We start from the raw sequence: 18,442 nt of genomic DNA, 5'->3' as shown, positions 1-18,442 counted from the left end.
TGGATGTTGGGGGAAAAATACAAAGTTTAGTTTCCCCTTCACCTTGTTTTAAACCAAAACCTACTTTTTGTGTTTTGTTTAGGGAATTTTGCAATTCCTACAGCATGGCCCAATTTATCTATTGTCAATCTATTACTTATTCAGGGGATCAAACTAAAGAGGGGGGATGAGAAAGTAGAGTAAAATGACAAACCTGAGTTTCCTGAGGTCACTACTCCTGCAAATTCTATTCCCTAGCTGATTCTTGTCAGAAATAAGTTAGATCTGAATGCAATTGTCAGAGATTTTGATGGCCTCTTTGGCATGACTGCCAGTAGCGTGGAAGTCAACTAGTAAGAGAGGGAATAGGTAATGTCACACAGTGCAAGGTCAGAGTACCTGAGTCTCAGTAAATAACTTTTATAATTATTATATAATTATACATAATATGTTAATTTTCATGCAGAAATATTCCAAACTGTACAAACACTGTAAACGCAGCTCTTAAAGTAGAACACTTGTTTCCCATTAGTGTCTGCAGTTCTCTTGGTCCCCTTATCTGCATGAAAACTACTTGCATGAAATCTTTAACTCCCTAACTATGACAAAACCTGTATGTATTTTTGTCTTGTTCTCTTTAAACATTGATCAGATTATAGTGTATAGACAAGGCTGGAAATTCAGAAAAATGTCATGGGGTGCTGGTGAAGGAGAGGGCACAGAAGGCAGCCTGCCCTCAGCTACTCAGTCTGTGAGTGGCAAGTGCTTTCCTTGGATGTAATCATGATTCAGTGTGTGGCAACACACCTTGCTGATGAAAGGACTCTGAACTCTGTAATTTCTTAACTTTTGTACCTGGTGGGTAACCTCAGAGTCCTTCTGAAGTAGACTTCTGAAAGAGATAGATGTCTATAAACAGCATTTGGTAAGTGTGTGCATTGCATGATACTTAGGAAATTTGAGTTTTGCATGTTTGGTAGCTTCCTCCATGCATGTTTAAAAATGATTTTTTTTTTTTGATTTAACTACATGTATTTCTTGTTTTTGTTTTTTTTTGTTTTCCTTCCCCCAACAGCTGGCTTACCCCTTGGTGTTCTAAACTTGGCCAAAATAAAACCGTATCAGAGAGGCTTTTTCTGTAATGATGACAGCATCAAGTATCCGTTCCATGACAGTACCATCACATCCACTGTCCTCTACACAGTGGGGTTCACCCTGCCAATTTTCTCTGTAAGTAGCTAATATATAGGTAGCTTTGGTGATGGGAGTAAAATGTATGCCTTCCAAGAGTTCAGCACTGTGACTGTGAGTTGAAGATAGTCTTTATAAGGCAAAATCCCATGTATGTATAGTTATATGCATGCGAATGGTGCTGTTGCTATTTTTGTTTGCACAGAAAATCTGGAACTAATCTCTGACTGCTAGTATTGCTAATCTCATTTGCTTTAGAAGCAGAAAAAAATGGAGACAAGGATGTAAACTGTATTAGCTAGTCCAGGCTTTTTTTTCATGGGGAGAAGATTACTACAGGCTTCCAAAAATGCTATGGAATAAATACACATCTTGTTCAGAATGGATTAGCATGATAACTTAAAAACTTGTGATGTTAAAAAACTTGCATTGTAGTGGAATGCGCAAACCTAGAGCTAGTGACTATTGCTTCCTTATACTTTCTACAGCAGTAAGTCTTAATTTGGACTCTGGGCTTTCGTAGGTTTTTAATTTTGAAGTGATGGCTTTTTAAACCCTTCAACATGGGATACAAAGGCTGAAAACCTAGTTTCTTGTAGAAAAGAAGCTCAGTGTTTTCAAGGCCACATGATTTTTACAAAGAACAATTTAACTCTTCAGTAGGTTTTTCTAACAATATCTTATGCCTGATTGTATACAAGTCCACTAAGGCGTGAGCTGGTTTAGAGTACCAAGATTTAACTATTCAGAATAGTCTTGAACCTCAGACTACATATCTTGTTTCTGCCTGCAGTGGTTGACCAAACCATATTAGAGATCGTTGTGATCTTTGGTCTTCTGATACATGTATATGCTAAATTAACCAGTGAGAAGTATGTATTCTTGATTTAAGGGTGGAACCAGTAATTTAAAAAGGGTAATCGGGAATCTGTGGAACTCTACATGTATTACTGTAGTTTTCCCTTAAATGCTTATTTATTAAAGCTTGCATTTGTCCTATGCAGTAAATAGAACGGTTGTTCCCACTAGCATAGTTTCACTTTTGAGGAAGATAGTCTGAAGCTTGTCATTTTGACATGTACTGACATATCTTCAGCACAACTTCAGGAAACTGCTTTTCTGGTAGGGTTTGTGTGTACCTTAATATGTGCACAGGTGAACTAGCAGTTGCAGCTCTGTGCAATTTTGGACTTACACAGAGGGACTTCAGTTGCAAGTAGATAATCTGAATTGCTCAATTTGTTTTAATTTGTCATTTTTTGATTTGAAGAAGTTGTTCCTGTAATAAGTCAATTAAGAGTGCATTTTTTTCTGTCTCTAAAGCAGTGGAGAAACATCTGACTTGCAGCTAATTCACTTAAAAGTATAAACATCTAAGGAGTGGTATGGACAGCTATTGTAACATTTAACAGCCAAGGTATCTAAAAACTGTAACTTAAGAATTAGACTTGTCAGTGATTCCAGTCTCTCCTACTTCTGTAGGATTCACATAGTGAATTTTTATTGCCTGTGTCTGTGCAAGGGACTAGAGTGCATAATTGGAACAATCACTTCTGGCATCCATGATGATAGATTATTTTTTTTTTTAAATAACTGAAGTACTTGTAGTTTTGTAAAACAACTCAGGCTATCCAGAGCAGTCCTCTTCGGTCTGAACATTTTACAAACCTTAAAGCAACACAGGTTTTCTGAAATCTAGTGAGAAAGTGATCACTGTAGTGTACGTATTACTCTTCTGTGTAGTTGACATGTTAACCTGACTGTCTTTCTTGGTCTCAATTTTAGATTTAGGGAATTCTTTAGCCTTATGCAAGAGGTGAACAATCATCTTATGGCTACTGAAAGATTAGAGCTAGGGAGTATGAGATCTGGGTTATTACCATTTCTGAGTTGAAAGTGGGTTCCAGTTGAATGCTTTCTAGCTTCAAGGTGGCCATCTATTAAAAATGGATGGGGAAAGCTTATCAGTCTGGGAACAGGAGAGTCTTGACATTCAGACTGGTTTTTGTTTTGGACTGACTCAGAGGAGGCTTGAGACTCCCTCCAAGGCAGCTTAAGCTTTTGGAAGTAGTATGTTTCAGAGTCAATATCCTCAGCAGGGGACATGGCTGGCTCGTGAAAGCTTGTTGGGCAGTAATACCAATGATCCCACATCTAGTGAAAAATATTATGCTGACAGGGGAACATCCTGAAAGGAATAGGCTTCTCAGTGAAGGAACTGATGGCAAAAAAAAATATTGTCTAACACTGCAAGTAAGAGTTGATAAATGCACTTTTGTGCAAACTTCCCTAATCAAAGACTAGCTCAAACAGGATACTTGGTCCCAAATAGGACTTGCACCTCAGTTTTGTAACATCACAAAATAGAAAGTAGAACTTGTGGTAGGAGGCTAAGGGAAGCAAAAGGAATCAAACCTGCAATGTGAGAATTAAATAAAAGGTTTTGTCTGGTTCAGCTGTTGGGGTAGGCCCATAGTGGAATATAAAAGGGAAAAAATAAGACAAATCTGCAGTAGTGAGTAAGCATAGATATTTCATTGTGAAGAAGTCTTTGTGAAAAAAACCCTAGGCTGCCTGAACATTGATTTACCTTCAGGAGTGTTCATGAAGTTTTACAAGACGTGTTAGAAGGTCTTGGGGATCTTCTTTTAAAAACTTTAAAAATTAAAAAATGCTCTATAGTTAATTCCACTTTACAGCTCCGAATTCCTGTTGCCATGTTTTATCAGGAGATAAAATGTCTGGGGAAAACTCAGGGTTTTCAAGTGTCATTTCATAGTGTGATACTTCTCCATTTTCTAAATTGTTTTCTGTGTCTGGATGGGAAGCACAATTTTTGTATTGGAATTTTTGGAGACTTGGGATTAAACAAGCCTTGGTAGGGCTCTAGAAAAATTGAACACCTTAGACATCTAGGCCAGTGTCTCCAAGAACCGCAGACTGTTCTTCTGATAGTTTTGTGTTCCCAAGTCCTTTTAGAGATGTTCAGGAAGTAATTCTGAATAGCCTAAAAGCCATGACCAGGGTGTAGTGTCTATGGATTACAACTCCAGGAATGTTTTGAAGTTAATCTCAAAGATGTACTTGATCTGGTATCTTTTGTCTTCAGCTGTCTGCATTAGATTAGCTCTTCCAACTATAAATGACAAAGTAACGTCAGCATCTTTCTCTTGCAGCAATGTCCAGCCATGCCCATTTTCATGTGTCCTGTTCAGTTTCTGTAACTTCGCCTCCAAATCAATTTTCTTTTCCTCCAGTCATCTTGGTTCTTACAACCACTGCCTTCAGTGACACTCATCACACAGCTTTTTAGATCTAAGGGTAGGTGTGACTGGGGGAAGGAGAAGCACAGAGCAAAGGAGGTCTCTGAAGCATCCTCCCACCAATGGAGCAGAAGAGCAGAGCAACTCAAAGATTTGCTGGGTTTCCTCTGCTCCCTGTGCTAGGTTCTGAGCAGGGCGTCTATAGTTCTCTGCCAGAGCTTTGCCTGGCTGCTCTGCTCAGGAGCCGAAGGGACACAACCCACTGGCAAGTTTCTATATGATGGACCAGTGTGTGAGAGGATTAAGGGTTCAGTTCTTCAAACGTGGCTGCACTGAATTTCTGGGAAACAAAAGTAGTTTGCCACAGTTGTTGCTTCTGAAACAGTTACTGCAAATACTGATGTTCCTTACAGGGGAAGTGTTTAGTAGTAAACAGTTTTGAGTAGGTCACTTCTGGGATGAGCTTTGCTATTTGGGTCAACTTCAAGAGAAGGGAATGTTACAGGCCTGTAGGGCTTAATTTCTCCACTTCAACACAGCCAAAAGATACTTAGGTGGTCAGACCACATTGTCTTCTACTTCAAAAAACAAACCCAAAACATTCTTAGTTTGGTTTGGCAAAGGCTAATGTCATGATGCCTTCCTTTAAAGGGACCTCCGTAGCTCTGCTCCTGTGCCAGCCTGCGTTAACCTATTGGGTGTTAGGCTTAATGTTCTCAGAAATTTGGCCTTATACCACATGTATCAGTGTTCTGATTGTAACTTTTCCTTCCTACAGTTTAATTCAGTCATGCTTTGGAGGCAATTTACTGCTTCCTCTTATGGCAAAATAAACCTAACTTTCTTTTATGCTCTTGTTTGTGAAAGGGGTGTATTTTTCAGGTGAACTTTTATTGAAAGGACCTATTTGATTAAGAACATAAGCACGTACTGGGCTAATCATGTTTCTTGAAGGACAAATATAGCTACTGTTGTGGTAAAGACTCATAAATAAGGGGGCTGTAATGAAGCCTATTGAAGACTGTTAGATTGGTAGATAGGCAGTTCATTTTTTTTGCAGCAGTCTCAAAAGCTTTATGTCCCACTTACAGTTTTGCAATTAATTGAAGTAAAACCTGCTGTTTTGATGCTAGGTTGGACTTCTAGTATGTAACCTGAAAAGCTAATAATTTTATTGTGCTCCGAACAAGACTTTGCTTCTTATCTGGTAAACCTCTTGAAAAGGAGATTGATATTTTATCTTCATTTTTTTTGGTATATTTGTGACACTGGAAATACTTTTGGGCAGCACTGAATGTAATCGGGCATGAGTTCCTCTTGATACTGACTGCTAATCTTGTACTACTACAGATCAGTATCATCTCTGAAGCCAAGCTTATTCTGAGGAGCAAACTGCTGATCTGTGTTTGTTCAAAGTCTGTTTAAAGCAAACATAACAACCCACGTTTATACTATGTGAAGGGTTAACGTGCAGGGTGATGCACTGTGGTGGAATTGATAAGTAATTGCTGGGTGAGATCAACTCTGGGTTGATCTGGCTGGCGGGGGACGGACAGAGGCTGAGAAATGGCAGTTGCTGCATCCAGCTTTGGCCCCATTTCTGTCCAGACCATGGTAAGGGTATTCGGGTGGGCTCAGCCTGCAATCAGGTGAGGAAAGATCTGAGAAGCACCACTTCCTATCTGCTACTTGTACAAATCACACTAATCAGGTGCAGTTCATCTTGAACAAAGTGCAGCGACTGCTTGTTAGGTCTGTGGACTTGATGTGGTACTTCTCTCAATCCTTCAGGTACATTTGTTGATAGTGGTGGAGAATGCATGCAGCGTGTATGAAACTGGGTAAAAGAGTTGGCAGCCTGACAATGGAAGGAGCTCCAGACAGGAGCCTTTACTGCTAAAGTGAAGCTTGGTCATAACTATGAGAAGGCCAAGCAGCCACAATGGTTCAGAGTTGGCTCTGAAGGTATTCTTTAGCAGAGTATACAAGGGGGTGAAATGGATTTGAGATGGGGAAAAATGTAGGGAAAGGGAGTTGTAACGTAAATATCTGAAGTCAGTATACTTAAACAAAATAAAAAAGGTCTCTGACATTGTTTCCTTGTCTGAAGTCTCATACCTAGTTATTAGTAACTTCCTGTTGACATCCAGGACTTGGACCAGAGACTCAGGCAGGTGGTGAAAAAGGGAAGGGACTGCACCAGAAAGAAACAAGGGGTGAGAAAAGGGGAAAGTAAGTGAAAGAGGGAGAAAGTCCCTTTTTGTGCTGCTTCATCTGTTTCCCTTTCTCTGACTCACCCCATTGTACTTCTGTCTAGAGCAGTAAATGCTCACGCAGAGAGATGGTGTTTGCCCATCTTTTCTGGAGAGAGCTGAATGACAAAACGCAGGGGTTGATCTTGGTGAACTGTGCAGTGATGGTCTAAGTGTATTTCTTCTTAGGTGCCCTCATGAACATTAAAGCATCTTTTAAGAAATAAGCGTATATCTTTCAAGGTGCCCTCCTGAACAGTAAAACTTCTTTTAAGAAATGGAAGGTAATGTTTTTCTGGTACTGAGGAAAAGCCAAAGTCTTAAATTCATCTGCAAAGAGCTATGTGATACCACAGCCAACCCTCCCTTCCGACTGTAGGCAGTTACACACAGTAATCCTCAAAAGTTCTAACCAAGCATTCACAAAACACATGTTTTTCAGGCAGGATTTCTAGTGGTGTACAAATGAATACTATGGATGGTTTTGCTGATGAAATTAGTAATTGTTTATCGCATACTCAGAGGTGTTAACTTGTGCTTTCTATGGTAATTCTTGTGTGTAAGCACCTCAACGTACTACTTAAGCTTTTTTCGTAGTCCGACATCTAGGTGTCACTTCTGGTGTAAAGCTATGCTAATGAAGTTTGTATTAGAGAATAGCACAAAAGTGGTGGTGGCTCTTCTTGAAGTGCTGGGAGAAAAATCTTTTAAAATTGTTTTGTTTCTAAGCTGTGGAGAAAGACTACTGCTACCCACTGCTTATACAGAGATGTTAAAAGCTGCTTTGTTGGAAGTGCATCCAATGTTTCCTGGTGCCAGTCACATCTATTTGCTTCCTAATCTCTCTTAATATATCAGGAGGACAGAATACTCAGGCTAAAGGCAGTGTTAAAAAAAAAAAAACAACACACCAAACCCCCTCATTATTTACACCTGCGCATTCAAATGATTACTTCACCAGAATCTTAAGAAACTAGTCGTGGGATTAGATGTATAAATAAGTAATTGAAATGTGAGAAGTGGACTGTAGGAGCAAGTGCTCACTGGCTTTCACAAGGGAGGAAGGTACCAGTACATCTCCCCGGAGTCCGCCCTCTTCAGCGCAGTCATAAACGCCCTGGGGGGGAGCATGTGCAGTGGGGCAGCAAAGCGGGGTACTTGGAGCAGTAAATACAAAGGTGGTAGTAATATGGCTGGTGAAATACGGTGTGGGGAAGTGTCACGGGATGTCCTTCATGAGGAGGCTGGAAAGGACGACTAAGGGCAGCATATAAAGTGGTGATCTCTTCAGAGTGGTAATGATGAACTTTTAAGTTCTGTGGAAAGTTCAGCTTTGTGCCCAGTAACAGTGAAGAAACCTAATAAAGATTAGAAGCTTGGAATGAAATACATCTGTGTTATATGGGGTATTTATGGAAAAAACTACCAGCATTATTAGTCAGAAATCACTTCAGCTTGTGAGGAAATTAAATCCATTATACTGTACGAGTCACTCTTGGACAAGTGTACTACAATTGTTTAAAATATTCAGTCTTATCAGTCAAGCTACTTGTGTTTCTACCTCCTGTATTTTGACTGAAAAACTGTTTTCAGAGGCTTGTATGTATCTCCCTCACTGAATATCTTTATTGCCAGTTGTATTTGTAGCTCTGTATTTCTTGGTGGTGGTTGGGTCAGTTGTGCTCTGATATTCTGATACCGACTGCTTATGCAATTCGCTGATCTACAGCCTGTATGTTCTGCTGAACTGTGCAAACCTCACCTTTCTTAGTTTTTGAGATGAGGAATGTACTTCAGCTGTCCTTCTCTTGTCTGCATTTAAGACTGATGAATTGAAACCGAACATGTTTGTAAAATCCGATTGAATGCTGTTTCAGAAGAAGTTCTTGTTGGGTGGCTTGAACTGTTAATGTCTTTGGAAAAGAATTGTCTAATGGTCACACTATTATATTGAAGTACAACAACCACAGGAAGCAGACGTTATTTTTCCCTTGTATTTTGAACTGACAAGTTGCCAGTTTATCAGTTGTTGAACCTCCGGTGACTCTGAGCTCATTACTGCACATATCTCCATCTGTTCCCTTGCTTCAGTCTTAGAGTTGTTTTGCAGGCAGAACTGGCAGACCTTGATCTTCCACTGTATCAAAGAATTGCCAGCTCTGTCAGCAGTACATCTCCTAGTTAATCATTAATGATGCTGGCTTATGCACTGCATAACACCAGCTTGTTGGCTTTATCCCTGTGATTACCCTACTGGTAACCTCTTCCCAACATTTTAATTCCTCTTAACATACTGTTGTCATCTTCCCTTCCTGCAGTTTCTTCAGTGTTACAATTGACTTGGAAAACATTGGGGGATGCTTTCTGGTACTGTCACATGGGAAGTATTAGTAGAGGGAGCCTTTAATGACCCTCTGCCACATCCACTCCTTACTTAAACTCTCCAATTTCTAACTCACGTAAAACTGAGCCCAGTTAATTTTTACTGATCTTTTTAATGTGCCAGACTTTGCCCTTAGAAATTGTAGCTTGTTTAGGGCAAAAATGGATAGCTGTATATTTGTAGGAAGATCATGCCTTTTAACTTAGTGTGGCAGCACATTGCTGTGGCAGATGAGCAGGATTTCTTTTCCTAGTGATCCACGATTGAATCTTTTCTGCTTTTGTTAAACTATTTAGACTTGTATGTGGATAAATCTGGCAACGATGTGCACAGCTTCCTTTACTACTAAAATCTGTTCTTCAGTTGTATCTGGGAAGTTAAGACCCTGTACCATTATGAAGACAAATTTATTGTTTGGTATCTTCAGTCACATCCAGACCTGTGCCAGGAGGTTTTATACTTGGGAAATTGCAGTCATGATGCAAAAATGTATTCATGTCTTCTGGAATTATGGTGTATCTCAGGGTGCAAAAGTAACATGTCTATCACAACTATAGGGAAACCTTACTGTTGTACTTGCTAAGTAAGAGTCTGTGCCTCTTTTGTTACTTATGCCAGTTCTTCTGCTTGTTTGTCCTACCTGTCCTAATGAAAAAGCCATAGTATTTTCCCCAGTGTCTGCATTGTTTTCAAGGGAAAGAGACTTGCACTGTGGAAAGTACTTAAGCTGTACATTTGAAATAACTTTGATTTGATTTTGGAAAATAAGTTTGTGTTTCTAAAAAGAAAACCAAACCCTTAAAATCCCACAAAACTTGACTTTGCTGGTTCATTTTAAATAGAACAAAACCCCTAAGTATTGTGAGGAGTTTTTCTTAATGGCATCACCTGCCAGAATCAGTAAGAGTTACTGCCCCTCTGGTTTGACTTCTGCTTTTCTCCCCCTTCCTAATAGTGAAGCCAGCCTCTGTGTGTTTGAAAAGTAAATTAAACCTGCTGTATGGGCTGTGTTCTGAGGGAGTAGATGCTGACATTAGAAAGTACTTTAACCAAAAAGAAATCAAAATCCAGTATGGGCACATCTTTTCAGGCTAATAACTGCCTTGGATTGAGCCAAAGGTAAACTACAAATGTTATAGTTTTGTGACTTTAACAGTGTTAAGCAAGTCTGATCAATTTTACTGTAATCTGGTTAGTAGACATTAAAATTTACCTCAAGCTTTCATGGAGCAAGCCTCCTTTAAGCACTGAAATATACTGAGAACAGCAATAAGACAAATGGAATTACTACTTAGATCTGTCACACAGTTGAGGGGAAACTGAAGAAACACTTCATGTAGTTCACTGCATAAGCTTTTTTTAGCTGTATTGTATTTCAGTGCATAACTCTTCCAATTAATTGTTATGGGTAGATACCTAAACTTTACAACTCATACTGTCTTACCTAAATTTTGCAGGTTATGACTTCAGGAAACAATGTAAAGTCTTCTTAATTAGCAAAGTGGCATTGGTTGCAGACAAAGTAAAAGAGGTGAAACAAATTATGAAAGAGAAGACACTTGTTTTAACTGGTTCTTACTTAAAAAGCAAAACAAAACCAGTTTGTTTTGTTTGCATGATCATGATACAGGAAGGTGCTGCAAGCAATTACAGACTAATTGCATCATAATCTCAATATTGCTGAAGAGTAAGCACATGTTTCAAGCAGCTTCTGTTTGCATGGAAAAGCATGTGTTGTCATTGCATGAAGGACTTCATCATTCCCATGATCCACATACCATTGCTTTTCATATCTGATTTAGCAGCAGGCAGTTACATTTTTAAAAAGACCCCCACAAACACCCCAGCACTCTTGAAAATTTTCAAATCTCCTACCTTGAGAAGCTGAAACATTCAGGTGTGGGGAAGAGAAAATGAGGACTAAGCCACCATGGCACCATTATTCATAGAGCAGATCTTTGAGAAGGACAATGCAGAGCTGGTGACATGATGTCAGTGACACCATCTGTGATCACAAGTGTTTGGCAGTGTGGTGAAGCTGTGATAGTTTTTCTAGGCCGAACTTAAATTTTGTGAGCAGTTGCTTACCATGATGATTAAAACTACCTACTCTGAAGAAGTATACCTGTCATTCTCTGATTCTGGAGATCTAGTAAAATGCTTTCCAAAAATAGTCTTGATAGTATGTGTGCAGGACAGAGGATGAAATCTTTGTTCCATACATATTTTATAGGACAAATGGTGTTGGAAACACACGATGGCGTTATGTTGACAAGTGATTGTCCCTCACCGTGAGTGCATGCTGCTCCTGTCTCCTCCCTTGCACAAGTCAGCTAAATATTAAACAACTGATGGTATATTGTGACATGCTGTCACAATATCAACACAAGGGGAGGGCAGAAATGAGGTCTGGGCTGTAGTGTTTTCAAAACCCTGCTACTCTTTCTTAGTACTAGGAAAAAGGAAGAAGGAATATTTTTTTTTTTTTCCCCTCCCCTGGTAGGAAAGGGTATGTTTTTTCACTGTACTGCAGAGTCCAGCTCCAGGGCTCTGTGCTGGCTGCTGTCTGAATGGGCCAGTGTTTTGGCAAGGCTCTGGCTTGGCTCTTAGCCCATCCTGTTGTCCTGCTTTGTTGGTGTGCTTGGACAGCTTCCAGAGCTAGGTCACTTGCAGTCCCACTGGTCTGGCACTGGCAACAACCCCTCTTCACAATGGCAGTGGTTTTCTTCTGTCACTTTAGAGGGGAGGTTTGATTTTTATGACTAACAGTACAGAGATACTTGATTCTTTTGCGATGGGCTTAGCTGGAATACATGGGCGTTATGATCAGCCCATAACTACTTTGTTGTGGAACAAAGCTGTGTCATTCATCAGAGGTCACTTCAAGGAAATTTTCACCTTATGAGCCATTCATTTGTTATTTGTTCTTCTGTCTGTTCTCAAACTTAAGCATTATTTTAAGCAGTCACTTTATGGTGTGAAGAACAAAATCAATAGCAAATCATTGATTGCATCATTTGTGATGGGCCTGGGAGTCAGGCTTAGTTTGGAGAACTTCATGGGTAGAGATTGAAGGGAGAAGGAGGGTTGAAAAGGACCCTAGGTCTGTCTGTCTTTTTTTTTTTTTTTTTTTTTTTTTTTTTTTTTTTCCACCTTACCTCTTGTAAGTATTAACTGTGTAACTTGGTGTTTCTTTTACCTTCCCTAAGAGTTCTTTTACTGCTTGGTTGGTATCTCTTTTATCCTTTCTTTTTCTCCTGTTCTTTCTGTTTTTGCTCTTTTTTGTATACACTTACTTAGGGCTAGCTGTGTATATGGAAAGTAAGAGGTGGGCTATGCCTTGACGCAGAAGTCCAGAGAACTGAGACTACAACATCTTTCTCTGGCAGGAAGGAAGGAGGTTGTTTCTCATCCTTCCAATCCCTTACTAGATTAGGAGCATTTCCCCTCAGATAGTTTTTGTTGTCCAACTCTATAGATTGGTATGCATTTTATGTGCAGTACTACTGAATTTTAGAGCACAAAATCAAGGGCTTTTAAGCACTTCAGTGCCACAGTGTTGTACATATCTAAGTTAAAGAAGATCATTTATTGTTTTGTTAAACATTCTTGGTAGCCCCCTACTATTTTTACCATGCAACCTATTTCTTTTTGAGGGCATTCATACCTGTATGCAAACAGATTGTGCAGAACTGTGTGTGTCGGGTATGGAGCATCAGGGTTTAAAAATGGGATTCTATTAATCTGTAGTAATTTGTATTGCATTCTGAATGTGTTTTGGTTTTTTTCTAATTTGTTGTTCAAATGGCTAGTTTTGGTTAGTGTGCAGGTCTCTTGAAGTGCAGTAGCACAAAGTGTTGTGTGCCTTAATCTTGCGTCCTGTTGAATTTGGGGTGAGCCAAAGGCTTACTCTTTCTGTTGAAGATAGGGGAATAAAATCTCCATGCCCTGAGGTTGTATGGCTTGTGCAGTGACCACATTGTTCCGGGGAACTATGCAGTGTGTGTGGAAGTGAGGGGTTTGCATGCATGTATAACTCCTCCTTTTTTCCAAACTCCTTCTGCACTTGCACTCCTTGAGAAGCACCCCTCTTCTGCTTTCATGAAACGAAGTTTATGCTCTTCTGACTTGTAAAGCTGTCCAGAGAAGGTATAAAGGGGCAACTATTGCTCACTGGAATATAAAGGAATGGTACCACATAACTGTGGCAGTAGCAGCAGATTGAACAACTCTGTGGTTGTCAATTGAACTGTTTACTGAATCATGGTTTTGGCATGCTTCCATACCTGATGTGCTACAAATGCAAAGGTGAGAGGAATCCTGTCCTGCTCTCCATCATTCAACAGTCCTTCCTGGGAGCTGTGAAGACAAGGCAGTACTCATTGGCCAAAGGAAGTGCATAACCTCCTAATCTGCTGCATGCCCATTCCTCTTTATGCACTTCTCTTTGCACATGTGGGGGTATAATCATCACCAGAGTTTGTTGCATTTGTAATGTATTTTTTATTCCTTTTTGCTAGCTGGCTTGCCTTTTGCAATTCTCGGTTCAAGACGTGTCCCCTTCCAGAGAGGAGTTTTCTGTAGTGATGAATCCGTCCGATATCCATACAAAGAGGACACCATTTCTTATAAATTGTTAGCAGGAATAATTATTCCTTTCAGTATAATTGTTGTAAGTTAAACTTTTCTTCATTGCATTTGATTTCAGTGGGGGTGGGGGAGAGGGAGGAGGGGCAGTCTGTTAATACAGACTTTAGAAACTGTATTCTGTAAGATTTCTCAACTTCAAAATAATGTCATTAGACCAGGTGCTAAAGCAGTAGAAATGGTGTTCTGGCAAGAATAATGAAAAGATTTTCTATAATTGAGGTCAAACAACTAGAATTGTGTAACAGAAAAAGAATACCTTAGAACCATGGTGGCTTAATTGTATGGTCTGAAAGATAAAAACCTTCCTCCCTTACTGTATCAGTGAAGAGTAACACTAATGTATTTTGAATCACTGTCAAGATTTTCTATTTTGGGAGGTACTACCTGCAGAATATGAGTTTGCATGACCTGTTAAGTCAGTATGTTTTATCTGCTGCAGAGTTATCAGAAGTACTTATCTGTGTGGAAATGTAACAACAGATAACATTTTTTAATAGAAAAATGTTATGACTTCCAATCAGAACTTAACAAAAGCATACCTAGAATAAAAAGAACAAGAATGGATATTTTCCCGAAGGTCAGGATAAAACATGGCCCATTGTCAGAGTTACTGCTAGGGCTCACTTTCATATTGCACCTAACAAGCTTGAAGACTGGGTAATGTTCTCCTTCCCTCCTCTTCAGATCAGTGATCTGCATAGATTGCCTCTGCAGCTCCAGTTAAGAGATCTCCCTCTTTGACCACAGCTCCTAGCTCAGCTGAATTGGCTCAAATGTATAGTGATTCTGTGTTCTTAAGATTTAATTACATGCTGTCAGCTGAACTAACCTAATAGCTTACTATGGACAAAAGGTGAGATCCCACTATTAATCCTGTCTTTTTCTTCCTCTGGTGGCTTGTCTGAACCACTATAAACTAGTGAAACTCCTTAACCTGGCAGAAAACGGCATCTTTGAGCTAGGTTGAGTGGAAAGACTCCTGGAAGAATACCAGATGAGTACCAGTGCTGGTGCAAAAAGTGGTGGGGGCATGGGCAGAGGGGAGAGCTGAACCTCATCAGTTAACCATTTAATGTCCTAAGTCTCATGGGACTGCACTTCAGTTCCAGCAATGGGCCTTCAACAGGGGCCTCAAGATGTCTGTCCAGAAGTACTAAAAAGCATCAGACCCCACTCATGGTGCTGGGTGACATCCCAGCTCATCACAGCTACACTTTAGGCAGAGTTACAACTTTCTATGCCAAATAAGATTAAGTGTATAAATATTTATCCAAGTGTGTTTTAGGAATCAAAGCTGGAAAAGGAGCAGCTAAATGGAAACCTCAGTATTGGCCAGCTGTTTCCCTGGGCAAACAGGTTAAAATCAGGAGGGGTATTATGGCAGTCTCCACTGCTTCTTGCGTAAGGACTGCATAGACTTTTATCTAGGTTCCAACTACATCAGCTTGTAGCTTATGTTTGTTCTTGGGTGGAATTTTTTTGCATAACTGTAGAAATGTGTGACTAGGAATCAAAACTGTGACTTACCTAGTTTTCCTGTTCTTGGAAAAACTGCTTCAAAAACTTACAGAAATACTTATGGAGCAGATAAAACTTGGTTTTTGAGTATTCTGTTAACTGGCAAGTGGTTTATGCTAAACGAATCCAATCTTTTAAGATAGGACTTCTTTTCACACTGTTATATAGTAACATGGTATGTTACTACTGTATCAGCTAAGAGTAGCAGTCACAACTGAAGTCCATCTGGCTTGTTACCTCTTTTCTAGTAGCGGCTGAAACAGATGGGTGAGGAAGAACTGAAGAATATGGCAAGCAAAGGTTGATGTTTTGCCCTCTGTACTTTGCTACCAGTCATGTGCAGCTCAGGGACTTTTAAATCAGAAAGGGCTTCAATGAATACAGTAATTTTTAATGGATGTATTTCCTTTGAAATTATTCAGTTTCCATATGAACCTGTATGAACATTTAGCTAATAAAGTTAACATCATAACACCAGGGATCATCTTTTTTATGAAATCAGGCTTTTCTGTCAAGATTGCTTTGAAGTCAGATGGTGAAAGCAAGTGTTGATGTCCTTTGCTCAATGCTTAATTATTGAAGATGAATACATTTTGCAGGTACTGGGTATCTGGATACAGACAACATTGACATCACCTGATATTTTTTTTTGTCACCACAACTGAGAGAAGTGGCCTTCTGGCACGTTTTACAGCAGTGTTCCTTTAAAAGGGATTCATTATTTACCAGTTGTGGCTGTGATATTTCTGATCAGCTATCTTTAAGTTTATATCCCCGTGTCTCTGGGGTAGGTAGATTCTGTATAAAAGATTACCAACATCTACTTCACTGAAAACTTTCTCAGCTTTAGTCCATGCTCTGGTGATTGTGTGCTTCAGTCCATGTTTCAATATGGTGCGGGCTGTAAAACTTCAGTGTTCACACATCTGATGGGATTGTCTGCTTTGATGTGCAAAGCTGCTGACAGCTATTTTGTCTGCCCACGTGTCAGTGTGTCTAATAACAGCTTCATTCACCAAAGGTCTGGTTTGCTGGGATTCTGCACTTGTCACTCTCAAGTAGACAGATGGAGCCATCACTTAATCTTTACAGAATTTTTGAAGATCACTTCACATCCATGCATGTAGCTCCCCACCCATCTGATAACCTGTATGAGTCAAGCCTTTCTGTTCAAAATGGGACTGTCTGGTTCAACATCCAACCAGTCTGGGGTGAAGTTGGCTTAAGGAAAAACTTACTTTCTGCAAAAGATAAAGTTTCAGGAAAACAAAAGTAAATCTTGCTTTCTTGTCAACACTTGATACATGTACTCTGGGGATTCAGGGTGAAAAAATCCTTGGAAAGACCTCAATTTTCCTGAGGAATAGGATTTTTCTTTGTTTAAATAACTGGAAAATGGAGTCTAGACCCTTCAATACAGTCTCTTGCTTCACAAAAAAACCCTAGTAACTTTATAATGAAATAGAAAAAGAATAGAAAAGTTTAGCTGAATAAGATATAATAATGGAGAAGACATTGCGAACTAGAGCCATGCCAAGTAATACAGATAAATGTTACTCTGAGAAGTTTTTGATTTTCAGAATACTTAAAAAAAAGACAAGTTCAACATGCAGCAGGGTAAGGTACAAGGGGGTTTTTTCTACATAAAATGTTTAAGGTTTGGGCATGGTTACTGCTGACTCTTGGAAAATTTAAATTTCCAGTTAACTGTTTGTAAAGATTATTAACCTGTGAGTGTACCTGTCTGAGTACTAGCAACAGTGAGTAGTATCTTTCTTTTTAAGTGATTATCTTTAACTGTTGTCCTTATTTCTTTTTCAGATAATCCTAGGAGAGACTCTTTCTGTCTTTTACAATCATTTGCACTCCAATTCATTTGTCAGAAATAACTACATAGCCACTATTTACAAAGCCATTGGGACCTTCATTTTTGGAGCAGCAGCTAGCCAGTCATTGACAGACATTGCCAAGTATTCCATAGGTAGACTGCGCCCTCACTTCCTTGCCGTGTGCCAGCCCGACTGGAACCGAATCAACTGCACTCTAGGTTACATTGAGAACCTCTCTTGTCAAGGAGACAAAGCAAAAATCAATGAGGGAAGGTGAGTAACTAATTTCTGCCTTTTTTTTTTTTTTTTTTTTTTTTACAATATGTGGGTCATGTTAGTTTTGACTTTCTGTTTCTGAAATGCCTGTGCATCCTGTTGAAGAGAGTTTGAAATCTGCCTTCAAAATTGGATGTGGAGTAGCAAGGGAAGTGGCTCAGGTTGAGAATGAAAGCCAACAAATCTGGATGTATGCATATAAAATATGGAGGACTGTTAAAAAGGATCACTCTGCCCCGTTTCCTCATTATTAGGCATTTCATTAAGGTAAATACTTATGTACCAGTTCAATTGCAGCAAGATAGTGGGAAGACAAAATGAAGAATCTGAAACGCACCAGAGTTTTGTCACCTTCAAAGAACAGTGAGTTCTATTGGAAATGTTAAAGTATGTTCAGAATAATTTCTGTTTAATTAGAGTTGCTTAAACTTTTTTGGAAGCTTAGCTTTAGAGAAACTCCTTGCCATTCTTTTTCCAGAAGATATCCTGTTAGATTTTTTTTTTCTCTGTGTGCGTGGTTTTAACTACGTGTGTATAGGTTTTGCTCATTGTCCTCTGTGCTCATATGATGATCTAGTATGTGTCCCCTATGGAACTTCCAGTAGCATGCATGGTATTCCTCAGCAGCCACAGGGGAATGCTGCATATTAATTTGGTGGGCGACCAGGTCCAGCTCAGTCACACACAGCAGCTGTTCAGCAGTGCCAGGATCAGTCTGTGTTTTGTATGGCTGTCGGTAGCAGAAGAGCAATTGTACAGGTAGGTAGTATAGGAGATAATCCTAAAATGAACAGCTTCATGCAGGTACTAAATAGACTGTTGTGGTTTAACCCTGGCTGCCAACTAAGCCCTACACAGCTGCTTGCTCACTCCCCCCACCCCCAGTGGGACTGGAGAGAGAATCAGAAGAGTAGAAGTGAGAAAACTCTTGGCTGAGGTAAGACAGTTTAACAGGGAAAGCAAAAGCTGCGCACAGAAGCAAAGCAAAACAAGGAATTCATTCACCACTACTTACCAGCAGGCAGGTGTTCAGCCTCTCCAGGAAAGCAGGGCCCCATTCTGCATTATGGTTACTTGGAAAGACAAACGCCATCACTCCAA

The 18,442-nt window shown here is 39.7% G+C and overlaps 1 protein-coding gene across 2 annotated transcripts in view; it reads left to right on the top strand.

Moving 5' to 3' along the window:
* PLPP1 (phospholipid phosphatase 1) overlaps window positions 1–18,442 on the top strand; it is a 67,924-nt gene that overhangs the window by 17,293 nt on the left and 32,189 nt on the right. The window contains exons 2-3 of one of the 2 annotated variants that reach the window (XM_080373115.1): window positions 1,055–1,209; window positions 17,058–17,338. In XM_080373115.1, coding sequence (XP_080229241.1) covers window positions 1,055–1,209; window positions 17,058–17,338 — 436 coding nt within the window. Of the gene's footprint in view, window positions 1–1,054; window positions 1,210–13,588; window positions 13,741–17,057; window positions 17,339–18,442 lie in introns of both variants that reach the window. The other variant, XM_080373116.1, reaches the window with a different exon arrangement.

Source organism: Falco punctatus (assembly GCF_963210335.1).
Source record: "Falco punctatus genome assembly, chromosome: Z".
In the NCBI taxonomy this organism is placed as follows: Eukaryota; Metazoa; Chordata; class Aves; order Falconiformes; family Falconidae; genus Falco; species Falco punctatus.
The sequence above is the reverse complement of the archived record's forward strand: the minus strand, read 5'-3'. Positions and strand labels throughout refer to the sequence as shown.